This window comes from Babylonia areolata, chromosome 26 (genome assembly GCF_041734735.1).
Source record: "Babylonia areolata isolate BAREFJ2019XMU chromosome 26, ASM4173473v1, whole genome shotgun sequence".
In the NCBI taxonomy this organism is placed as follows: domain Eukaryota; kingdom Metazoa; phylum Mollusca; class Gastropoda; order Neogastropoda; family Buccinidae; genus Babylonia; species Babylonia areolata.
Genome location: NC_134901.1, coordinates 28756147 through 28779413, shown reverse-complemented (window position 1 = coordinate 28779413; position 23267 = coordinate 28756147). Strand labels below are relative to the sequence as shown.

At 40.5% G+C, this 23267-nt stretch overlaps 2 protein-coding genes across 2 annotated transcripts in view; one reads left to right on the top strand and one right to left on the bottom strand.

The window, feature by feature from the left end:
• Positions 1-3383: 3383 nt before the first annotated feature.
• LOC143300431 (uncharacterized) lies at positions 3384-6680 on the bottom strand. The gene has a single exon (XM_076614083.1). It carries the CDS (start codon positions 6608-6610, stop codon positions 5360-5362), a length of 1251 nt encoding a protein of 416 aa, XP_076470198.1. The 5' UTR covers positions 6611-6680; the 3' UTR covers positions 3384-5359.
• A 229-nt stretch (positions 6681-6909) lies between these two features.
• LOC143300212 (G patch domain-containing protein 1-like) overlaps positions 6910-23267 on the top strand; it is a 28587-nt gene continuing 12229 nt past the window's right edge. The window contains exons 1-11 of the mRNA XM_076613780.1: positions 6910-6984; positions 10526-10666; positions 12630-12715; positions 13248-13408; positions 15777-15883; positions 17440-17498; positions 18173-18376; positions 19486-19636; positions 20324-20587; positions 21502-21834; positions 22427-22608. Coding sequence (XP_076469895.1) covers positions 6915-6984; positions 10526-10666; positions 12630-12715; positions 13248-13408; positions 15777-15883; positions 17440-17498; positions 18173-18376; positions 19486-19636; positions 20324-20587; positions 21502-21834; positions 22427-22608 — 1758 coding nt within the window. The 5' untranslated portion in view covers positions 6910-6914. The remainder of the gene's footprint in view (positions 6985-10525; positions 10667-12629; positions 12716-13247; positions 13409-15776; positions 15884-17439; positions 17499-18172; positions 18377-19485; positions 19637-20323; positions 20588-21501; positions 21835-22426; positions 22609-23267) is intronic.

Genomic DNA, 23267 nt, shown 5'->3' with positions numbered 1-23267 from the left:
TGGAGTAAAGTGCCTTTCCCAAGGACACAACACCATGCCGAAACGGGGCCTCAACCCTGATCGCTGGTGGACACTGGATCAGAAATCAAACACCCAGCCCATTCTGCCATGGCACGTCAGGTTTGGGGACACTGCTCAAAGTCAAATATACATCCTGAACTTCCACAATCACAGTTAAAAAAAGCACTGTATACAACTACAACACAACCTTGTGCTCCTAATAATTAGATCTTTGAATTCTAACAGAAATGTTGGAAAATGTGACAACAGAAAATGTTTATAAACCTCCTCAGATGCATCACAGAGGAATTCAGAGCTTTGAGCTTTCTCTCTGAATAACCATTATAAAAAAATAACCTGAATGCTGATGTTACTTTTTCTGTTCCTCTCAACCCACAGAAAATCTGGGCTGAAATTCATTCTAATTTCAATCCAGATACACGACACTCTCAAGTTGAACCAACAACCACACACACACACAGAGAAAATAAAGTCCATAGTCCATCACACCCACAGTGACAATGTAACATTTATTCAGTCCCATTCCTTTACCAAAAAGTCCTCATACTGCCTATTTCCCTGTATAAGTCAAGGTGATTCCTGTCTCACAGAATATAGATATACAATCTGACAAAGCTGGATGACCGGCCCTATTGTACAGTACTGGGTAGGCAAGTGGCTTCTTTTTTCTTTTCCTCCTCCTCCCAAAACCACCTGTACACGCCAACAAAGGACACCGGCTGTAGTGTAAAATGATTCCTTGACACACACACACACACACACAGAGACTTGGACAGGAAAATACACAGGAGGTCCATGTCACATTCATCACCAGACAGACAGTGAGAAAATCCTGCAGTGTCTAATGGTGCACAATAAATGTCGCACTCAAAAATTAAATGCAACTTGTCAAGGTGAATATAGAATCATTCTGTAAAGCAAGCACTTAAACAATGATGCAAATGTGTCAACAAAACCACAGTTTTTAAAGTAGAAAAAAATTCAATCACTTTCATCAAAACAAAACATTTTCAATCAATCAACTCTTCACCGTGTTTTACCTGGAAATACAAGGCACCTCATTCTTTCAGAAACAGATGTATAAAATGCTTTGTCAAAAGTAAAAAAAAAAAATCACTCCAAAATATGGTTGCAGCCCACATTAAACTGGGAAAACAAATTGTCAATATACAAAAATATCTAATGAGAAAAGTTCCTACCCAAGTGTCACAACTTTAGCAATTAGTGATTTTCCAGGTCACTCTCTAGATTCTCAGTTCCAAGTCAAAACATAACTTTGACCCATAAAAAGGTTCATCAACTGATACAAATTACAATCTTTGACAAACTTCAGATTTGGTATAGAGCAAGAATGGCATAGCTTATACTATGGTAAGTAATACAAATTCATAACCATGACCATACTTCATCAGGTCATGAGATACCAGTGACATTACATGTTAATTATTTTGGTAACATGGCAAAACTTCAACATTACAATTACATATTTAACTTGGTTTTATACCCTTTCTTAAGGGCAAGACACTTTAGCATAATCTACAATACGAGAGAGAGAGAGAGAGAGAGAGAGAGAGAGAGAGAGAGAGAGATAGAAGAAAAAACATTCAATTTTCTTCACACACAAGAACTAAACATTGCTATCAATCTGTTTGTAAGTATTTGACACCACCTGTTTACAGATCACACTTTTATAGGGTGCACTGATATATATGCAACAGACCATACACATGGAAGGACAAATCATATCATTGATGGGATTGTACGCTTTTTCAACCATCACTGACCACAAATGTTTACCTTTAAAACTTACGACAAGTTGACTTCCCTCCCTTCTTTCATTCATTTTATTTTTGCGCTCAGTTCACATACAAGTTGATAAATCTTTTTGTTGTTGTTTTTGGAGAACAACATTTTTAGGGGTTAATAACAACACTAGTTTCAAACAAACCATTTAGACTACTCATTCATTTTTGGTGTTTTATCTCCTCTTTGCATCACTTTTACCAGACATGCAGAAGAGGTGTACGCTACAGTATGTTTTTTCTTTTATAATGACCAACAGATATCTGGTTTTAACCAGATCATCCAGGTCACTATGACTGAAGTAGAGAAAGATGCAGAATGTCATATTTGTATTACAAAAAAGTCTTCATGCATGAAATTGTGATTGTATCACTCCCCTTTACTAGCTGACTAGTATGAGACTTTATTAAAAATTAATGCTGCAAATGCACGCCTATAAAAAGTTATGAGCTTTCCTCCATTTGCTGTTCGAACAGCTTAAAATTATTGAGACCACTGCAAAGATATAAGAGAACCAACCCAAAAAAGAGAGGCAGAAAGAAAAGGGAAAGAAAGAACAGAGCATGAATAAAATTAGCAAATGAATTGTGTTTGCATAAAAAAAGAAAAAGCAATTAAAACCATTCTAACACACATACACACACACACACACATGCACACACAAATGAATTGTGTTTGCATAAAAAAAAGAAAAAGCAATTAAAACCATTCTAAAACACACACACACACACACACACAAAGCATGCTTAGAAACATTGACCAAATTTACGTGTATTTATATAAAGTTCTATATTATATTTTTTGTACAAGCATCATTATAACATGCACATAACTGAAGCATTTCAAATGGAACACCCTGTTCATACTTGAAAGTATCAGGTACACTTTTTTCCGTTTTTTTTGTAAGCAACATAATATTGCTTGCACACACCCACAAGACAACATGTGTGCACCCAATCACAAACTTGAAGAGTTGAAGAAGAAAGTCATGAATCTGCAATCTGTGTCTGGCTAAAATAAGCATAACCATGCATCAGTCAGTCAAACACTCAATTTGTTCCAAACAAGCCAAACACGATTCAAAGAGCTGGGTCTTTTCAAACAAACACAAGTGAACAACAGAGGCTGCCATGGGTCACATCTGCTGCATTATGATTATGAAGGCTCAAGTATCCAGTCATTGACTCGTCTCGAGTCGGGGCACTTTGCCCAGGGTGGAAACAACATTAAGAAAATACATTTCCCCTCCTTATCCCACTTTAGGAAAATTCACCACAATGTGACACTCTTGAACTCATTTCGGTCTACTTTTTCCCTGGACAATTTTCAATTCAGTTTGCCATCAAATTAAGCATTTATGAAATAAAAACCACACAAGTTCAGTGCACTGTTAAGTTATCGTACAAAAATCTGTGTACACAGGAAGCTTTCAATAAGATATTTCATTAGAAAAAAATGTTTGCATCACACGTCTAATTTTGATATAAATACAAGAAATGCATCCAGCTGCAGTCCCAAAGATAATAACACTTGGGGAGGGGGGGGGGAAGTTGGTAACACATGGTCTAAATACAAATCTAGAGGAAACAAAACAATTAAACACTTGACACTTGTGGAGAAAAAAATATCACCAGTTAAATAACTCACACAGGGTTGAATAGAAATCTATAACTTCAAAAATAATTACATGTATTCCATTCCAATAAACGTAAGAAATTAATTTTAACCAATTTTTTTTTAAAGAAAAATAAACCACAATCAAATCAGCCCCAGCTGACAAGCCATAACTTCCTTTGAAAAGCAATTGTTTTTACCTGATGTGGGGGAAATGGGTTGTGAAAATATGCAGCTGTTTCCAAAACAACCTCTATAGATCTCTAATTTTGTTTCATTTAAATAACATTTCTTTCTTTAAGTTTAAGCATTATATGCATTCAAACTATTTCTTTTTTTCTTTTTAAAAATCAACAACTGCACCCCTGAAATGTATAAATATTTTGTTGTCATGAAAAAAATCTATTGCATATTAATGTTAAAATGTATACAAAAATAAAACTTCAATAACTAAATTATCCACACACAAAAAACAAAACCACCCACCCAAAATATGATCATTTCAAACTTCAAAACAACAGTGAAACTTCAATAACAGTAACTGTAATCTGAAAATAACAAAAACATGGCCTTCAAGATGTGTATGATGCCAACTTCAAGTAAACCCAATATATGGTTATAAAACATAACATCATAAGAAATTAATTCATGACAATGTAAAGCAGAAAATCTTGCAACAGGGCAGTTTCCACTGCATATTACTATTACTAGTGTGTCACTGACCTCTAAACCTATAATCTTAACTTTTAAAAAGGTTTATTATTTTGATTATACATTATTCAACCAATGTTTTACTGTTACCAATCAGATTATCATGAATCACAGGACCAAATTTAAGGAAATGTCGATAAAAACACTTTTTTTTTTTCTTCTATAATGCCTTGTCATGATACTGAACTTCGACTTTTGATCTAGTGTCTCCAGAGTGTTTTTATTCTCGCCTTGTGAGACCAGTCTGTGTACCTTGTTTGATGAAGATGAGAAGCAAGATTTGTTCAGTCTAGTTTGCAACCTTGACCTTTCACCCTGAATTCCAATAGAAATCATGCTCTCACAATGGCTAGTCACTATACCAAGTTTGATTAAAACTGAATGCAAGCAAGACTTCTGTCAATTTTTTTCATTTTGCCAAGTGACCTTGACAGCTTACCATGCTTACCACTTCATCATAAAGAAAAGGCAATAAAACTAAAGGTCTTATTCATAGCAAATGACAATTTCCATTCTAATTGTTAGCCTGTTCGATTCCTGCTCCACTTATAGTAGCTAAGAAAAGTTACCTTTAACTAGTTTACCACACATAAGCACATACCAACAATTAAAACCAGATGATTAACACAGTCCTACTTGATTACACTGTCAATAACGACAACAATGAAAGAACAAATAGCATTAATAAAAACAAAAATACAATAAATAAATAAAATACTGAACTGTCCACCCCTCGTCAGTCATTAAACAAAAGAATTGTATCCCCATCCCTGCAATGCATCAATATATATATTCTTTAAAAAATAAAAATAAAAAGGAAAAAAGTAGATGGGTACACTTCTTTCAACTGACAATGGTGACATAAAAACAGAAGCAAAATTGAAGTGTTTTCCTTGAACTGATGAGTGTCAAACATTTCTTTCAAATCATTGTCCAATTTCAACAGCCAGGAGATCTGTAATAGTCTTTTCTCACAGAACTAATAGTAATATTCTAATAATGTTAGAATGAAATGAATGTTAAAACACATAAGGCATCACTCTCACTCAACAACAAAACATACAGATCCTCCCCTTACTGTCTGTTGTCCATGGTTTTACTTTCTCAATCCTATCAATCTTTTGTCTGTTTGCAGTAGAGAATCTAACTGTACAACCCAATGTTCTGTCTATTGATTCTGTTCCTTTTTTCTGTCCCTGAAAAATGCATCTCAGTACTGATTCTCTTCTATCCAGCCCTTGAGTGTAGTTGGGAGAGGAAGATGGTGAATGTGGTCAATGCGTGTGTACTGGCGGATGACAAAGCGGCACAGGTACTGAAGTGAACGCACCTGGGTAAACCGAGACACAGGCTTTGTTAGCCGAACAGGAAATGATGGTGCACCTGGGGACCGAGATCGTGAATAGCAAAATATGCCCGTCTGAGAATCGTTCATTGAATGCTCGATCAGTTCCACAATGGTAGGATATCCTTCAGTGTCTGGTTGTGCATAGAAACTGAACATACCATTGCAATGCTCAATCCGTGTGTGAAGAGTCCGACCATATGATCGAAAACTTAAACTCAACAAGTAGCGTTCATCAGAACTGTCACGGACTAGAAAAGCACCATCTGGTTGGTTTGCCAGTTTGTCTTCTGCTTCATTTCGAGTAATAGGACCCCAGTACCAGCCATACTTTGACAGTCGAAAAAGTTCATTGGTAAGACTCCACACTTTTGAACCTTCTTGCCCACTGTCGTTATCTGGACTGACAGTCTGATCACTTGCTTGTGTGCCCTGACTCAAGTTCCTTTCTTTTTTGTCTTTCATCTTACTTGTCTGAAAATCACAGCCTTCATCATTCTGAGTTGAGGTTTCCCCTCCCACAACATATGTATCTTGACTGAACTTGGAAATGTCCTTTGTCAAACAACTGGCCTTCTCCTTGCGCCCATCTAAGTTATACCAATCTGTGTTCGAATGCCACTCACTTATTTTTGGCGACATGTATGTTGGCAGGTTTGTAGTTAAGCTGTCACTGCTCTGCGAAAATGAGCAACCTGACTTCTCAGATCTGTCACAAACACCGAACAGATACCTATTTCTTTGTTTTGATTTTCTGGCTTCTGCTCTTGAGAGCGAGTTCGTCTGCTGGCAGTCTTCAATATGACCGACTTCCGAGGGATCAGTTTTTCGATGGAAAGAAATAGTCAGCTTTCGACGAATGTTGCGAAGAAGTCCTCTTTTGTCGCGTCTCTTTGTACTAATGTCTTCTATTGCACTTTCGTCCGTGTAATTCGGCTGGGGTAATACCTGAAGTGAGTCACTAGGCATTTCTTGGTCTCCAACACTTTCGATCTCTCTAACCTCACGACCCACATCCGATGACTTTGAAGTATCACCACGGGATCGCCTGTTCGTCGACAGTATAATGCCCTTCAGACTTATTTTCTTCATCATCTTCTGTACGTGTATACACATGTGATAAACATTGTAACGGCTCCTATCGTGGAGTTTTACAAACAAAACAACTGTCGAATTCCTCACAGTACGATTCTTCTGGTGTGAAAACACTCTGCGCATGCGCTAGAATATTCTTCCGTATTTTTGGTACGTGGAGTGCTAGCATTCTTTGCTTTTAATTCGCCAAAAACAAATCGTCTTTTAAAACATATCTATTGAGTTAGAATCAACTAAATCACAAAAATATAACATACTATAGAAGAGCAATGGATATATAATGTATTTTGTTTGAAAGTATAATTTACTGCTGATTCATTTCAAAATGGCTGTTTCTAGCGATTCTGAAGATGAAAGTTTTGTTGAACTTGGAAATCCGCTGCCGTTTGTGGAAGGTTCTGTTTCAATTCTAATGCAAATGAAAGACATTTGTTGCTTTGATATTTTTGAATTAGGTTACTGAAGAAAAATCTCACCTGGTCAGTTTAAATTCCAGCGGAATTATTTGTGACGCTGTCAACTTTCATTTTCACATCCTTTTCCATGCTTAGTTTTGATCCCTCCCACGCCAATCTGTCTTTTTCTTCTTGTTCCTCCAAGTGAACACTTTCATCTTGTTGAAGATTCCTTCACACTTAAGAGAGGATTAGTCAGAAAAAAGCAAATAAACAAACAACAAAACTTTCTGTTCTGATTAAAAAAGTGATTTGGTGCTGGAATGTCTGACGAGGGTGCAGCTGCTGCATTTTCCGGGAGCACATTACACTCCGGGATGGTCCTTGGGAAGACAGAGTATTTGAGGTGTTCCGATCAGCAGGAGGGGATAGGGTAGGACTGGGAATCGCTGTGGCCGGCTTGACATGTATCAGGAACTGGGGATGGAGCATACAGGCTGTCTGCTGAAATCAGTTTGTAATGGAACTTGTAGAAATTTGTAAAGCCTGCCTTTTGTCTTCTACTCTGCAGTGTTGGCCATTCCAGGTTGGTCAGAGCATGTCGTCTACACTGGAGGTTCTTCTGTACTTTTCGCAAACCCACCTTGCAGATCGACGTTGGACAGCCTCCAAGCTCATGATATGTCTGTCGTTATGAGGGTCCTAAATGGAGCATGCGTACTCAAAGACTGGTCGGACAAAAGTCTTGTAAGCCCTGTCCTTCATTCCCTTTGCATTTATCTTCAGGGTCCTCCTGAGACACCCCAGGGTCCTGCTTGCTTGGTTGATGATGGTGTGGATATGGGGCTCCCAAGACATTCCTGCTGCCTGGGTGATGCCAAGGTACTTGGTGGTGGTAACCTCCTGCAGTGGTTGGTTGCGAAGAATGTATGTGTCCTCTTCTTATGCCTGGTCACCTTCAGGACTTGACACTTGCCGGGATGAAATCTCATGTCTCAGCTGTCTTCCCATTTTTCCAACCTGCTAAGATTTTCCTGCAGTATGGACTGGTTGTTGTCAGATTAGACAGAGCGCTTGCAAATGGTGTTGTCTGCAAAGAGTCTGATGCTGGAGTTGATCTGGCTGGGCAGGTCATTGATGTATAGGAGGAACAAGGCTAAACCAAGAATGAAGCCTTGGGGAACTCCTGAATCCACTGGGATAAAGCTTGACTTCACACTGTCTATGACGACTGCTTGCTATCAAAAAATCAGCTCCCAGACCATCAGTCCTTCATCCATCCAGTTCTGGAATTTTCATCATTAGTCTGGGATCCATACCAACAACAGGCCATCAACTGCCTGGAATGAGTCCAATGACGTGCAGAAAGATTTATTATGAGGCGCTACAGGAACAGATTAAGCATCTCTGACATGATTGACCAGCTCAAGTAGCCCACTCCCTAGCAGCGATGCCAAACAGCAAGACTGCTCATGTTGTACAAACTGCAGCACAATAAAGTAAACATGCCCTCCCCACCACTGCGACAATGATGAGCCCACCCAGAACAACTGTCCCAGATCTATTGTAGGAAACAGGAGTGAATACAGACAAGCAGGATTCCTCCCAAGAGCAATATGGGTCTGGAATGCCCTTCCCCCATTTGCTGTGGTGGCCAATACTACTGGCACCTTTGTGTCACGGGTGTCAAAGTGGCTGCCAAAGAAATGCTAACAACTGACTTAAATTTTTTTCTCCTGTGAACCAAAGAAGGAAAGTGAGAGAGGGAAGAAGGGAGGGAGAAAGAGAAAGCAAGAAAAAAGAGGTTAAGTTATGTTTTTAGTCTTAGTGTAGGGATCATGGAGCATAGTAGTGGTAAATGGCGGGCTGGAGATGTGCCGGTCAGGGTTTATCCCTGGAGAGTGCTTCGCTTTTTAAGATGGTAGTTCCTGGTGCTGTGGAGGGATAGAGTTTGTTAGTACTTAGTTTTCAAGTGCATCCAGCACTGTTTTACTGGTACTTGATGTGTAGCAACATATTCATCATCTTTGAGTCTTCATCCTGTGGAATAGGTGCTTAATCTAGAGTCTCCAGAGTGTATTTATTCTCATCTTGACCAATCTGTGTACAACACTTGGTGAAGATGAGAAGCAAGTTTTTGTCATTGAAATGTATTTTCTATGAATAGGCTATGTTGCGGCCTTGACCTTGTTCCCTGAATTCCAATAGAAACCATGCTGTCAAAATGGCTAGTCACCACACCAATTTTGATAAAAAATAAAAATTGAATGCAAGGCCAGAGTTCTCTCAATTTTTTTGTTTTGCCAAGTGATGCCCTTGACAGCTCACCATGCTTACCACTTCATCATAAAGACAAGGCAATGAAAGGAAAGGTCTTATACATAGCAAACGACAGTTTCCATTTTAATTTCTAGCCCATTTGATTCCTACTCCACTGTTGTTTGCTTGTGTGTGTGTGTGCGCATGTGTTGTGTGTGTGTGTGTGTGTGTGTGTGTGTGTGTGTGTGTTCATGCACTTTGATAAGTACATGCAAAGGTTTTCTATCATGTCTTTTCAAGATTTTAACATTTATCTGTGTTTATGAATTAATGTGTGTGTATTTTGAATGATTACTGTTAACATTCATTTGAAAGAGAGTGAGAGAGGTGCATGGTGATAACAATATAATATTATTTCTGTGCATCAGAACAACCCTGTATTCCAGTGTCATTTATTGAAGCTGACTATTTGGGAACAGATTTGATTGCGTTCTTGACCTTCTATCTTTTCTATCAGTTAGTAATTTACATATTATGTCAGTCACTGTTATAAAATCTATGATCTGATCTCCCCCTCTTCTCTGTCTGTCTGTCTGTCTGTCTGCCTGTCTCTCTCTCTATCTCTCTCTCTCTCTCTCTTACACAAATTTACACAATGAATGAATTAGTATAACTATAAACATGATGAGGACAAACATGCTATGTATTTTTCATCCAGTTATCAGCTACTCACGTACAGTACACCTTTTTTTTCTTTTCCCTTTCTTTTTTTTTCTTTTTTTCTTTTTTTGTGTTGTGTGTGTGTGTGTTTGTGTGTGAAGAGCGATCGAATTGCCCCATTGTATCCCCCACCCCTTTGTGTATGGGCCGGTGGCCTTCACAATTAAACCTGTGTCAGTGTCAGTGTCAGTGTCTCTCTCTCTTACATTTTTCTTACCTTTTTTCCCCAAGAGGGCCAGATGTAAAAAGGCAATTGTGCTTTTTCCTGTACCCTCTTGAAATCAGATTTTGTTCTTTCGTTCATTCTCTCTCTCTCTCTCTCTCTCTCTCTCTATCTATCTATCTATCTGTGTGTGTGTGTGTGTGTGTGTGTCTTTATTTAAAGTAGATTCAGTCTTTTACACATATAAATTTGCTCTTCAAGGTAGTTTCATCACTTGATTTCTAAAGCTATTCATTTTTAGATGTGTTTTCACTTACAATAGTTTGTATATTTGTATTTTGCATTTGTACATATTTATAATGAATATGAGAATTATTGATTGAATGGGTTTTACTCCAGGTGAAGGAAAAAAGAAACCAATCCTTTTGCAAGATGCCCCATGCCGCTCAGACAAAGAGGCCAGAGGCCGACCTCGCTTCCATGGGGCCTTCACTGGCGGGTTTTCTGCTGGCTATTTCAATTCTGTTGGATCAAAAGAAGGTGAGCAATAGTCTGTCATAACCATATTGTGTGCCCATACATGCTTTGGTGCAAATATGTTCTATTGTTCATGTGTGATACAGTCATCTGCATACACATTTGCACACATTCTCACACACACACACACGCACCTGCGCAACCTGGGGTAGACTAGTAAAGGGAGATAAGCTTCTTGGATACTTTGCAGTACCTCAACAGCGTCCACAATGATTCTCTGATTGTCAACACTGTCAAATGCCTTCTCGTTGTCTAACAGGTTAACTCACTCCAGATGAAGGGCCCTGATCGAGGTCCTACTGTTTACATCTGTTTCAGATGAAGGAGCCTGATTGGGGCTTTATATAGTTTTGAGTATTTGGATTCGCACCTAATTTGCAAAATGATAAAAGCTAAGAATATTTTAACTGACCTTTCCACTCTCCACTGTGACCAATAAATGCATAGTGTGTTGCTGTGCTCGCGAGCAGGAGATTTATTTTTGTGGTGACTGGTTCACATGAACAGTGTGTGTCAACGATAGCGTCTGACCCAGTTTCATCTCAGTCACAAGGCAGACAACAGAATTGGATGAAGGAGCCCTATCATGGCTATACAACATTCTGAATTTAATCTGTTTCAGACTCTGTGTGCTTTACTGGATTCATTAACAAATCATCAGTGTGTGCAAATTTCATACAAAAAATATGGATACTTTCATCTCACTAAATGATAGCATAAGAAGGGGGGAAGTTTATATTTTGTCCCCAACTAACTCATTATGTTACTGATCAGTATGGAAGTTTACAGTTCATAAATTGTAACATTTGTTTTTTGGTGATTTTATTTCTTACCCATACAAATGGGTCATCTGTGGGAAAAGTCAGGTGAGTTAACTGGCTGTAGTATGTGATCAGAGGGGGGAGTTTCTCTCAGACTCCACTGACTGCTCCATGATGATGCACAGACTGGCAGTGGGGTGGACGCAGAATCCATTCCTGCAGAAACCTGTCCACTGCCTCTTTCCTTCTTTCCAAAAGAACTGTGTTCAGGACTTTGTTGGGAACTGATGGGAGCACACGAAAGATCCAAGCCAGAAATACTCTCCAGGATAGTTCAGACAACAACAGCACTGACAAAACTGATGCCCATGAGGATTGACAGCAACATCACGATCAGCTCAAAAGATCTGACTGATGTGCTCCCTTGTCATTTCCATATTTATATATGCCTGCGAGATATGGACCTTGACAGCTGAACTAGAGAATAAGATGCCTTAGAGATGGAAAGCTTCCAGAAATCCTTAGCATCACATAGAGGGACCACATCACAAATGATGAAGTGCACAGAAGAGTCAAGCAAGCTACTGAGCCACATAATGATCTACTGACCACTGTAAAGAAACAGAAATTGAAGTGGTTTGGCCACGTCTCACACTCATCAGGACTGGCCAGGACCACCCAAGACAGTGCAGGGAGCAAGGAGAAGAGGCAGGCAGAAGAAGAGATGGGAGAACAACATCAGGACAGGCCTAACTCTGAGTGAGACAGTCAGAAAGACAGACAACTGCGAGGGATGGAAGAGGCTGGTTACCAAACGTCTGGTGCCCCCATGGTCAACAAGACTGTAGGATAGATAGATGAATGGGAGCATGATCATTTGGTTAGTTGCTGCAGTCCCTGAGACCCCCCTAAAAACACCTTTTCAAACAGAACTTAAAACTGCAGAGTGTAGTAGTTTGTTGTTGTTACAAGCTTTCTGTCTGCTCCTGCCTTGAGGCAAAATGAACATTGTACTTTTACATCTGTTAGCAAGATTTACCAATAGGTCTGCAGGTCATAGTTTAAGTGCTGTTTTCAGTACCAGGTTCTGAAACTTCTCTGTGTGTGTGTGTGTGTGTGTGTGCGCGCACGCGCGCGCGTGTGTGTGTGTGTGTGTGTGAATTCAAAATATATTAGCAGTGTGTGTTTCTGTTTGTCATTCAAAGGTTGGACACCATCTACATTCGCGTCATCACGGCAGCAGAAACAAGATCTCACATTTCAGCAGCCTGAGGATTTCATGGATGATGAGGTCAGTATGACTTTGAGCTCTTCTTTCAAAGCATGGGGTATTTATTTTGTTTTTTATTTCTTTCTTCAGCTTCTTGGTTGTTTAAAAAAAAGAAAAAAAGAAAAAAAATATTTTGTTTCATTTATTTATTTATTTTTGCTGCCCCACCATCTGAATTGTTTTAATGGAATTACTCCCATGCTGGTCATCTGAAGTCCCCCATACACAGCCACGTACAGGTCATCTTGCACAGTCTCAGCGTCAGCAGTCAACAGTGAGCTACCACTGATAAGTTGCCAGCAGGCCACACATCAGAGGAGACCCTGAATTGCTGTCATCTCTGTCATGTTCAGTTGCCCCAGTTTAAAATCCATGAAATGGTAAACAGTGTTTATGGAAAATAAGATATCTGTACTGTGATTTTAAAAGTGAAGACCAAAACAGGTCAGAATTCAAATGCAAAAGGATTGATAGGATTTTTAGTTTCCTGTAATTTTGATATAACTCATCCCACACCAGAGGACTCATCACTTTATGTTTTCTCATTTACCAGGATCTTGGAGAACACGGTATTGCTCCTCGCCAGTTTGCCACTTCAGACGCTTTTTCATCAGATGCTCAGAAGCGCAAGAGAAAGGCAGAAGTCATGTCATCGACGAGAGATTCCATTCTGCCAGCTTCAGCTGCTCTGACTGACTTGATTGTGCCAGAAAGGTATTGTTCTCCTTCAGCATGTCTTTGTCTGCCTGTCAGTCCTGCTCCTCTCTCTCTTTGTCTAGTCAGTGTGTTTGTTTCGGTATCTCTTTGTCCTGTCTCCTACAGCCTGACTTTTTTTTCACTCACCCCTGTAGAGGATATTTTCTTTGTCAGTACTCAGTTAATCTGCACTGCATACAAAGATTCATTTCTTAAGTGATTGGTTTCAATCATTAGCCTTCAGCTTATCTTTCCCTGGACTATGATATAATGTTTTCTCTTATTTCTTTATTTTGTCTTATTTTATTTCATGTTTATATAAATGTTGTACACAAACCTGGGATAGGCTCACAAGATCTGATCAGCGTGTTTGTTTTATGCAAAAGTCAGGCATCTGCTGCTTAAAAAAAACAACAACTTATTTATTTTCTTACATACAGCAGACATGGTGTTGCATATATGGATCAGTCTGCACGCTGTGACGCCTCCTTGAAACTGAAACTTGAGTGATCAGGCGATGGTCTGGCACACTGGTTGTGTTTGATATTTTCACCAATGTTCAATTAATTGATTTAGGGATTTGTCATCAAACAAAGACATAAATCAGAATTATGAGCAATTGGTCAGACATTTAGAGACTGGAGTCTCAGAAGATTTTTTTGTGGTATAGTGTGAACTAGGATACACACACACACACACACACGCATGCACGCATGCATGCATGCACGCGCATACACATTCTCTGTTCTCTCTCTCTCTCCCTCTCTCTGTTGTGCGTGCAATATATTTCCATGGAGTTTCCAGACGTGTACCCTGTGCATAGAATAGCATGACGGACAGATTATTTTTCGTAGTGTTCTCTTTTTCAGACTTCCCATTGGCATCAGACTGATTCATTTTTGTGGTGTCCTCACTTTCAGACTTCCCATCAGCATCAGACTAATTTTCATGGTATTCTTATTTTCAGACTTCCCATCGGTATCAAACAGACTAATGTTCATGGTATTCTCACTTTCAGACTTCCCATCAGCATCAAACAGACTAATGTTCATGGTATTCTCACTTTCAGACTTCCCATATCGGCATTAAACAGACAAAGTTTTGTGGTGTTCTCACTTTCAGACTTCCCATCAGCATCAAACAGACACATTTTCGTGGTGTTCTCACTTTCAGACTTCCCATCATCATCAAACAGACTAATGTTCATGGTGTTCTCACTTTCAGACTTCCCATTGGCATCAAACAGACACATTTTGGTGTTCTCACTTTCAGACTTCCCATTGGCATCAAACAGACTAATGTTCATGGTGTTCTCACTTTCAGACTTCCCATCAGCATCAAACAGACTAATGTTCATGGTGTTCTCACTTTCAGACTTCCCATCAGCATCAAACAGACTAATGTTCGTGGTGTTCTCACTTTCAGACTTCCCATCAGCATCAAACAGACTAATGTTCATGGTGTTCTCACTTTCAGACTTCCCATCAGCATCAAACAGACTAATGTTCATGGTGTTCTCACTTTCAGACTTCCCATCAGCATCAAACAGACTAATGTTCATGGTGTTCTCACTTTCAGACTTCCCATCGGCATCAAACAGACCAATTTTTGTGGTGTTCTCACTTTCAGACTTCCCATCAGCATCAAACAGACTAATGTTCGTGGTGTTCTCACTTTCAGACTTCCCATCAGCATCAAACAGACTAATGTTCATGGTGTTCTCACTTTCAGACTTCCCATCAGCATCAAACAGACTAATGTTCGTGGTGTTCTCACTTTCAGACTTCCCATCAGCATCAAACAGACTAATGTTCATGGTGTTCTCACTTTCAGACTTCCCATCATCATCAAACAGACTAATGTTCGTGGTGTTCTCACTTTCAGACTTCCCATCGGCATCAAACAGACCAATTTTTGTGGTGTTCTCACTTTCAGACTTCCCATCAGCATCAAACAGACTAATGTTCGTGGTGTTCTCACTTTCAGACTTCCCACTGGCATCAGACAAATTTTCGTGGTGTTCTCACTTTCAGACTTCCCATCAGCATCAAACAGACTAATGTTCGTGGTGGTCTCACTTTCAGACTTCCCATCGGCATCAAACAGACCAATTTTTGTGGTGTTCTCACTTTCAGACTTCCCATCAGCATCAAACAGACTAATGTTCGTGGTGTTCTCACTTTCAGACTTCCCACTGGCATCAGACAAATTGTCGTGGTGTTCTCACTTTCAGACTTCCCATCAGCATCAAACAGACTAATGTTCATGGTGTTCTCACTTTCAGACTTCCCATCAGCATCAAACAGACTAATGTTCGTGGTGGTCTCACTTTCAGACTTCCCATCGGCATCAAACAGACAAATTTTCGTGGTGTTCTCACTTTCAGACTTCCCATTGGCATCAGACTGCTGAGGAAGATGGGATGGAAGGAAGGGCAAGGCATCGGCCCCAGGGTCAAGATCAAAAAGAAGAAGAAAAAGAAACAAAACACGGGTAGGAAGCTTTAAATTGATTAAGACATATGTGGAATAATGGAGACAAGGAGGACATTTGTAATGCCCATGAAGATTATGCAGGAGATACACAGGAGATGATCACTTGAATTTTGATCAGTAGCATTTTCCTCTTTTTCTATTTTCTAATGTGATAGGCTGTTATTCAGCAAAGGATCATACAATGTCTTTGAGCACATAGCGTCTGCATCTCTCTGTACCTTTCTTCATGGAAGTACTCTGGTGGGGATGGCAGGGGGAAAGTTCAGTGTTTTAATAGCGCCCTTACCTTCTGGGAATTGTATGCTAGATAGATTTATATAAGATAATGTTCATATAAAAATTTGATTATATTTATTGTTGTTTTGCTGTTGTTGCTTTTCTGGGGGTTAATGTCTTTTTTCCGTGTCTGTCATTTCCTTCATTCTGCATTGATCTGTGTTTTTTCAAGCGAACTCCCCCCCCCTCCTTTTTTTTTTTTTTTTTTTTTTTTAACTCACATAAGTTACATAACTGACAAGAATCTCTGGAATCATGCAGGACAATAATTTTGTTGTTCATTTCTACCTTTTGCACCTGGCCTTTAGCTTAGATTGCTGAATAAGTCTGGTCATGTTATGGAAGATATGTGTTCATTTTAATCCTTTGGTGAGAAATCACACTGAAGGGTGTTCTCTGGAGGCACCTCTGGCTGTATGGGCTTTGTGCGGAGTGGTGGCCTTGTGGTAACGCGTCTGTCTAGGAAGCAAGAGAATCCAAGAGCACAAGTTCAAATCCCACACTTGCCAGTGTTTTCTCCCCCTCCACCGGACCTTGAGTGGTGATAGGGATGCTAGTCATTTGGATTAGACGATAAACTGTTGTCCTGTGTGTAGCATGCACTTAACGCATGTAAAACATTTCACAGCAACAGAAGGGTTGTTCCTGACAAATTCTGTTAAAAAATCAACTTTCATAGGAAAACAAATAAACTTGCAGGCAGGAAAAAAGAAAAGAGAAAGTTGGAACTGCACTGTAGCAACATGCTCTCCCTTGGGAGAGCAGCCCAATTTTCACACAGAGTAAACGGAGTGTGGCTGCCTAAATGGCAAGGTACAAATGATGACCAACTCATAAACAAGCTCACTTGGGACTTGTTGCCAATGAATGAAGAAGCTTGTTAAGTTGCTGTCGTTGTTGTTGTTATGAAACAGCTTTTTAATGAATGTTATTGGTTATGAAACAGCTTTTTAATGAATGTTATAGGTTATCATTGTTTTTGTTGTTGTTTTCTTGTGAACGTTACTAGTAGTAGTCTTGTTGTGGGCTAAATCAGTGATGAATATTGCGAAATTGTTACAATCAACTTTGTGGTCCTTAATGTTACTGTTATTGTGCTTATGGGATATCACTGTTGTTGCTGTTTGGGGTTTACCTAATGGCACATGCTGTTGATGTACAGGATTTGGTTTGAGTTTAGTGGCTGTCAGAGTATAACATTGTCAAAAATAACTGACAAGCCCCATGCTTTCTGGCAGGTGTTATTACTGTCAGTATTGTTGTGATTTATTTGTTCAGCTCCAGGTGTGAAGATATACGGTTGTTCTCTCCCTCCAAGATCTGACGAAGATGATGAGGTGAGAGGATAAAATATAGTGATTTTTGTTGTCTGTGCGTGGTATACATGCATGCAAGACTCACGTTAAAGCTCTTGTTATCCATGTCAACACTTGGTGTCTTCTAGAAACCACTTCTCTGTATATCTCATTGACAATTGTTTCACTTTTACCAACAGCTGCCACAAGTTCAGTAGATATTGCTCTTTGTTTTCAGTTCAGTGTTAACATGACTTTACACATAGTGATCAACTGTACACACACATGCATGCATGTTCACCACACACATACACACACACACACACACACACACACAATCATATACACACGCACAAGCATGCACACATTTCATATATCTTCATGGTACCTTACTGTTTAAGGTGATGTCTGATGATAAAAGATCAGGTACCCTCAAGCTTGGTCAGAGGATCCTCAAATTTTCTTTAAAGAAATTCAAAAGACCCTCAACTTAAAGTGAAACGGAACATTGTGTGTATGCTCTCTCACACCCCTGCACAAATGTACACTCACATTCATCCACCTGTCCCCTCATATGACAAACGCAAGATACACCTTTCACGTAAGAGACAGTACTTCACCATTTGTCAGTTGAATAACTGAAGTGTTTAAGACAAAACGTGCAAATGGCATTGAAGTCTTGTCATGATGTTGATCCCTCTCCTTTTCTTCCTCAGAGTGATCTTAGCGACCTTGACCTACAAAACGTGACCTTTGCCCCCAAAGATGTGACGCCTGTCAGCCTCACTTCCAAGGACAACGTCCATGGTCTTGGGTACCGTGGCCTTGACCCGAGGTCAGCCCTGCCAGCAACGCACATCAGTCTGTTTGACTCTCCTGCCGTCCGGTCATCCAAAAGCAGAAAAGGCATTCGTGGACAGGTGGGTGTTGTTTTTCTTCATTGCTTGTTGCTGTGGTTGTGTTTCATTGTCTGTGATCTTTCGGGGAGGAGGGAGATTTGTGGAGTAGGAGTGATGGTGTGCACATGAGTTCTTATTCACTGCACCACATTTGCCAAGTACATAAATTTGTAAAAATGATCTAAGCAGTACTAAGGTTGCTTTGTGTAAAAATTATGAAAAAAAGTTTTTGTGTATGTCCATGTCCTCTTTGTATGTTCATTTTGTGTAAGTTTGTCAGCTGAATGCAGTCATTCTGTCTGTTAGTATATTTTTATTTATTCTGTGAAACTGATGGCCAAGCCATTCATGTCAGTATATTTATCTGAAATCTGCAGGTTTATGTGTGTATAGTGTGTGTGGGGTTTGTGTGTGTGTGTGTGTGTGTGTGTGTGCGTGTGTGTGTGTGTGTGCTACAAGACAAGACAGTGGTTTATTTGTTAGGCCACCGGCCCATAAAAAAGGAGTGGGCCATGAACAAAAATATTGGATAATGAATTGAATAGTGTGAACAATATATCAATGGGCATGTGACTCTTACAAGCTCACACACTGTGTGTGTATGTGTGTGAGAGAGAGAGAGAGAGAGAGAGATTTGTCTTGATGACAATAAAGCATGCTTGCATGTTAAAATCAAATCAAATCAAATCAAAAACACTTTATTAATCCACATGGAAATTAAGTTGTGCAATCACAGGCTCATTGTAAACACTGGCATAAAATCATGCGCAACATAAGAAGAGATTAAAACTAGTCAAATAAGAATTCCCAATAGCTGACGATATACTACCCCCCCCCTCCTCCCCCCACACACACACATACTCATGTTAAGACAATAGGGTATTGCACAACAATATTAACAAATGAAAACATCCAACAAAAAAAGGGTATAAGATTACTAAAAATGACATGCGCGCACGCACGCGTGCACACACACACACACACACACACATGCACACACACACACACGCACACACACGTTAAGACCATAAGGTATTGTACAACAATACATAAATAAAAACATCTTGCTAGTTGCTACTTCTGAGCATGTGTATAGGTGTGTGTATACCTTACCTTTCCGTGGTGACCAGGCCTTTGGGGTTGGTGCTTTGGAGGACGAGGACGAGGACATCTATGCCACAGACTCCCTCAGCAGCTACGACCAGACCATGGAGCTGGATGACTCACAGCAGTTCTTTGGCTGGACAGCTCCCGGGGCACGCAGGGGACAGGGGAAACAAGGTGACGTACACGCCACAGGGTTTTTATCCTGCACAATCCACTGTTGACATGAATAAGAGGGGCATGCAGGGAACAGGGGAAACCAGGCGGTGTACACGACACACAGTCTTTATCATGCGCAGTCCACTGTTTTACATAAATAAGGCATTTCAGATTCAGATAATGTCATGCAACATGGAGGGATGGTGTACTTTAAAAGACTCATGGCATGTAATGTGAATGAATAATGTTTTATTGTCGTCCCTGCCCCACTGTTCCTTTCACTTTTACAGACAGCTCAGTTTAGTAAACTGCTTTTCTTGTCTTGTCTTGTCTTCTCCTGTAGAATCAAGTTTCTATCTTTCCGTCTGCGAGACCTGAAGCTGTAGGAAAAGAGAGTGTCTTCACTCATTGATGGTTGGAGAAAAGTTATGGGTGCGGTGGCTGAATAGTTTTAGGGCTGGATTCTTGCCTGTGTTCAATCCCTGGTTTGGTGCACCTGGTGGGTCAAGGGTGGCGATTTTTCTGATCTCCCAGGTCAGACCTGATAGTACCTGAACCCCCTTCTTGTGTGTACACATGCAGAAGATCAAATATGCGTGTTAAAGATCCTGTAATCCACGTCAGTTCTTTGATACATAATTTCCTTTCTTCATTTTCAGTGTGGAAATTTGCAGTCTTGTTTCTTTTTTTCTTTTTTTTAAACAGAGCAGCCCAAAGTTCCAGTCAGTTATGTGGGCAAGTTGCTGGAAGGCTTCACACTGTCTGCTAAACCACTGCCGCCCAAGAAAGTGTTTCCGCCGCCCACCCTACCCCGAGGGTTCCAGCCCTTCCACAAGTTCAAGAAGACGGCAGAGCAGCTGGCACAGGAGGCCATTGGTGAGACACCTGTCAGTGCCAGACCTTCCCAGGGCCAGCAGAAACTGAACGCTGTGGAGAGGGGATTGATGCTGGACGAAAAGCCCATTGCTAGTGAGTTGTGTGTAGTGTTGTTGGGTGCTTGTGTTTTGATTTACTGTTTGGTGCGTGTGTGTGTGTGTGTGTGTGTGTGTACATGTATGTGTGGGTGTGTTTTTGTAAGTGAGTGTGTGTGTCTGTGTGTGTACATGTATGTGTGTGTGTGGTTGTGTGAGTGAGCATGTGTGTGTGTGTGTGTGTGTGTGTGTGTGTGTGTGTGTTTACATATATTTGTTTTTTTTGTGTGTGGGTGAAAATGTGTGCTGGACCTGCGGAAGGGAGGTAATCTACTAACGGGAAGTTATTAGCCGTAGCTACTTTCGTTTTCTACGCATAGGTGGATACTAGTTTGTACAGGACAGGAATCAGATCCCTGCTGGAGTCTGCGCTGGTGGATCACAGTATGTTAGATATTTTAGGAAAAAAAATTTCTTTTGTATTTCAGAAAGGGAGAAAGAGAGAGAGAGAATGTATGTGTGTGTGTGTGAATATGTGTGTGTCTATGCACTTATATGTGTTTATGCTCAAGAGTATACCCACGCAGGAAAATGTGATAGAAAAGAAAGGAGAGAAAGTGCCTTTGAGTGCCTGTGCTCATGCAGTCAGGAAAGAAAGTGCCTTTGAGTGCCTGTGCTCATGCAGTCAGGAAAGAAAGTGCCTTTGAGTGCCTGTGCTCATGCAGTCAGGAGAGAAAGTGCCTTTGAGTGCCTGTGCTCATGCAGTCAGGAGAGAAAGTGCCTTTGAGTGCCTGTGCTCATGCAGTCAGGTATGCATCTGTGTGTGCAAACCTGTACCCCCAAATGAGCCTGTGGATCCTCATAAAGCAACACTGGAAAATGTTCAGTTCAGTGGCCTTTTAATTCACAGACCCTGTTTGCTCACAGCACCATTCTACAGCTAAACCCCTTGTGCTGCCGTCTTGTCTCCAGCCTCTGTGTTTGACCTCATACCCAAAGAAGACGTCAGAAAGATGGAAGCTGTGAAAGAGGCAGCCAAGATGGCAGCCTCTCGATTCCAGTCTGCTGGCACCACTTCAGAGAACAACAACAGCAGCAGCAACAGCAGCAGTAGCGGTGCCACCCTCCCCACCCCCACCACAGGTCAGGCACCGCGTCAGGAGGTGGCAGCAGCAGCCCTTGGCTCAGCGGGAGAGAAGGTGGATCAGAGTGCTGCGGGGGTGGGGGTCAGACCTTTCCACAAGGACCCAGGCAAACAGGCCCGATACGACAGATACCTGGTCCTCGTCAAGCAGGGGGTGAAGGGTGAGCTGGGCACACCTGTGTGGCGTGGTTTTTTGTTGTTTTGTTTTTGTTTGGGTTGGGTTTTTTCCACATGCATGAATTTCACTGAGTTTTTGTCATATTTCTGCAGGTTGTGTTTTTAGGATCATATAGAGTGTGGCTGAAGCTTTACCAACCTTTCTGGATCAAGTGCAGATAGTTGTTGTCTGGTGTAAAGTGTAGAAAGTGTAATCTATTGAAATGTTTGACTGCTTTTGTGTGTTTGTAAATTTGTGCATTTGTGCACACATGTATGTGACTGAGCTCATGTTTGTGTGTGGAAGAGGGTTTCAGGGCCGTATATTGGAATGTATAACCATTATTGTACAGGTACCACTAACATTTGACATATGAGCACCAACCTTGTAACAAGAAAAATGAAAATAGATAATTTACACCACTTTGTCACTTTTACATTCTTTAACAGGCATGTTCATCTCTCTCGATAAAAACTAATCTGTTTTTCAAAAGAAAAAAAATCAGAAACATATACAACTTATCTGTCATATTTTATCCTTCTATGCTACCATACTATTTTACCTTCTTTTTTTTCTTTTTTTTGACACCTGCACAGAGCCTTACGAGGAAGTGGCCGCCGGTCACTTGACAGAGTGGGAGCGTCAGCGAGAGAAGGAAGAGTTCTCCAAGGCAGCTATGATCTACCGTCCTCTGTCCAACATGATGGCGTCACGCTTTACCCGGGGCACCTTCATTGACGATGCTCAGCAGCAGACATTGGGACTGGTGGAGGCTGTGGTCAGTGGGGGTGGGGGTGGGGGAGAAGGGGGCGTTTTTGTTTTGCTGCTGTTTTTAAACGGTGGAAGTGCATCGCTTTTGCAAATGATGTGCGTTTGTATCTGAAAAAAAAAATCATTATGTGTACTACATGTGTACAAGAAATGATGACAGTTCAAACAGAACAATTTCTTGACAAATTCTAACCGTCTGAAACCTGAAAGTTAACGCCACAACCACCAACACCACCACCAGCAACAAGAAGTTCAGAAGAACCTGTCTGTATGTGGCATCAGAACATCAGAAGAACAATTTTATACTAATACTGATTGATTCATATGGACATCACTGATAACAAGGAAATAATCACCTGCATTACACAGTTCAGTTAATAGGTGTACACACAGCTACTTGTATTACACAGCTAAACAGGTGTACATACAGCTAAACCTGTTTAGAAAATTACCTGTATTCCACAGCTAAACTGGTGTACATACAGCTAAACCTGTTTAGAAAATCACCTGTATTCCACAGCTAAACTGGTGTACATACAGCTAAACCTGTTTAGAAAATCACCTGTATTTCACAGCTAAACTGGTGTACATACAGCTAAACCTGTTTAGAAAATCACCTGTATTCCACAGCTAAACTGGTGTACATACAGCTAAACCTGTTTAGAA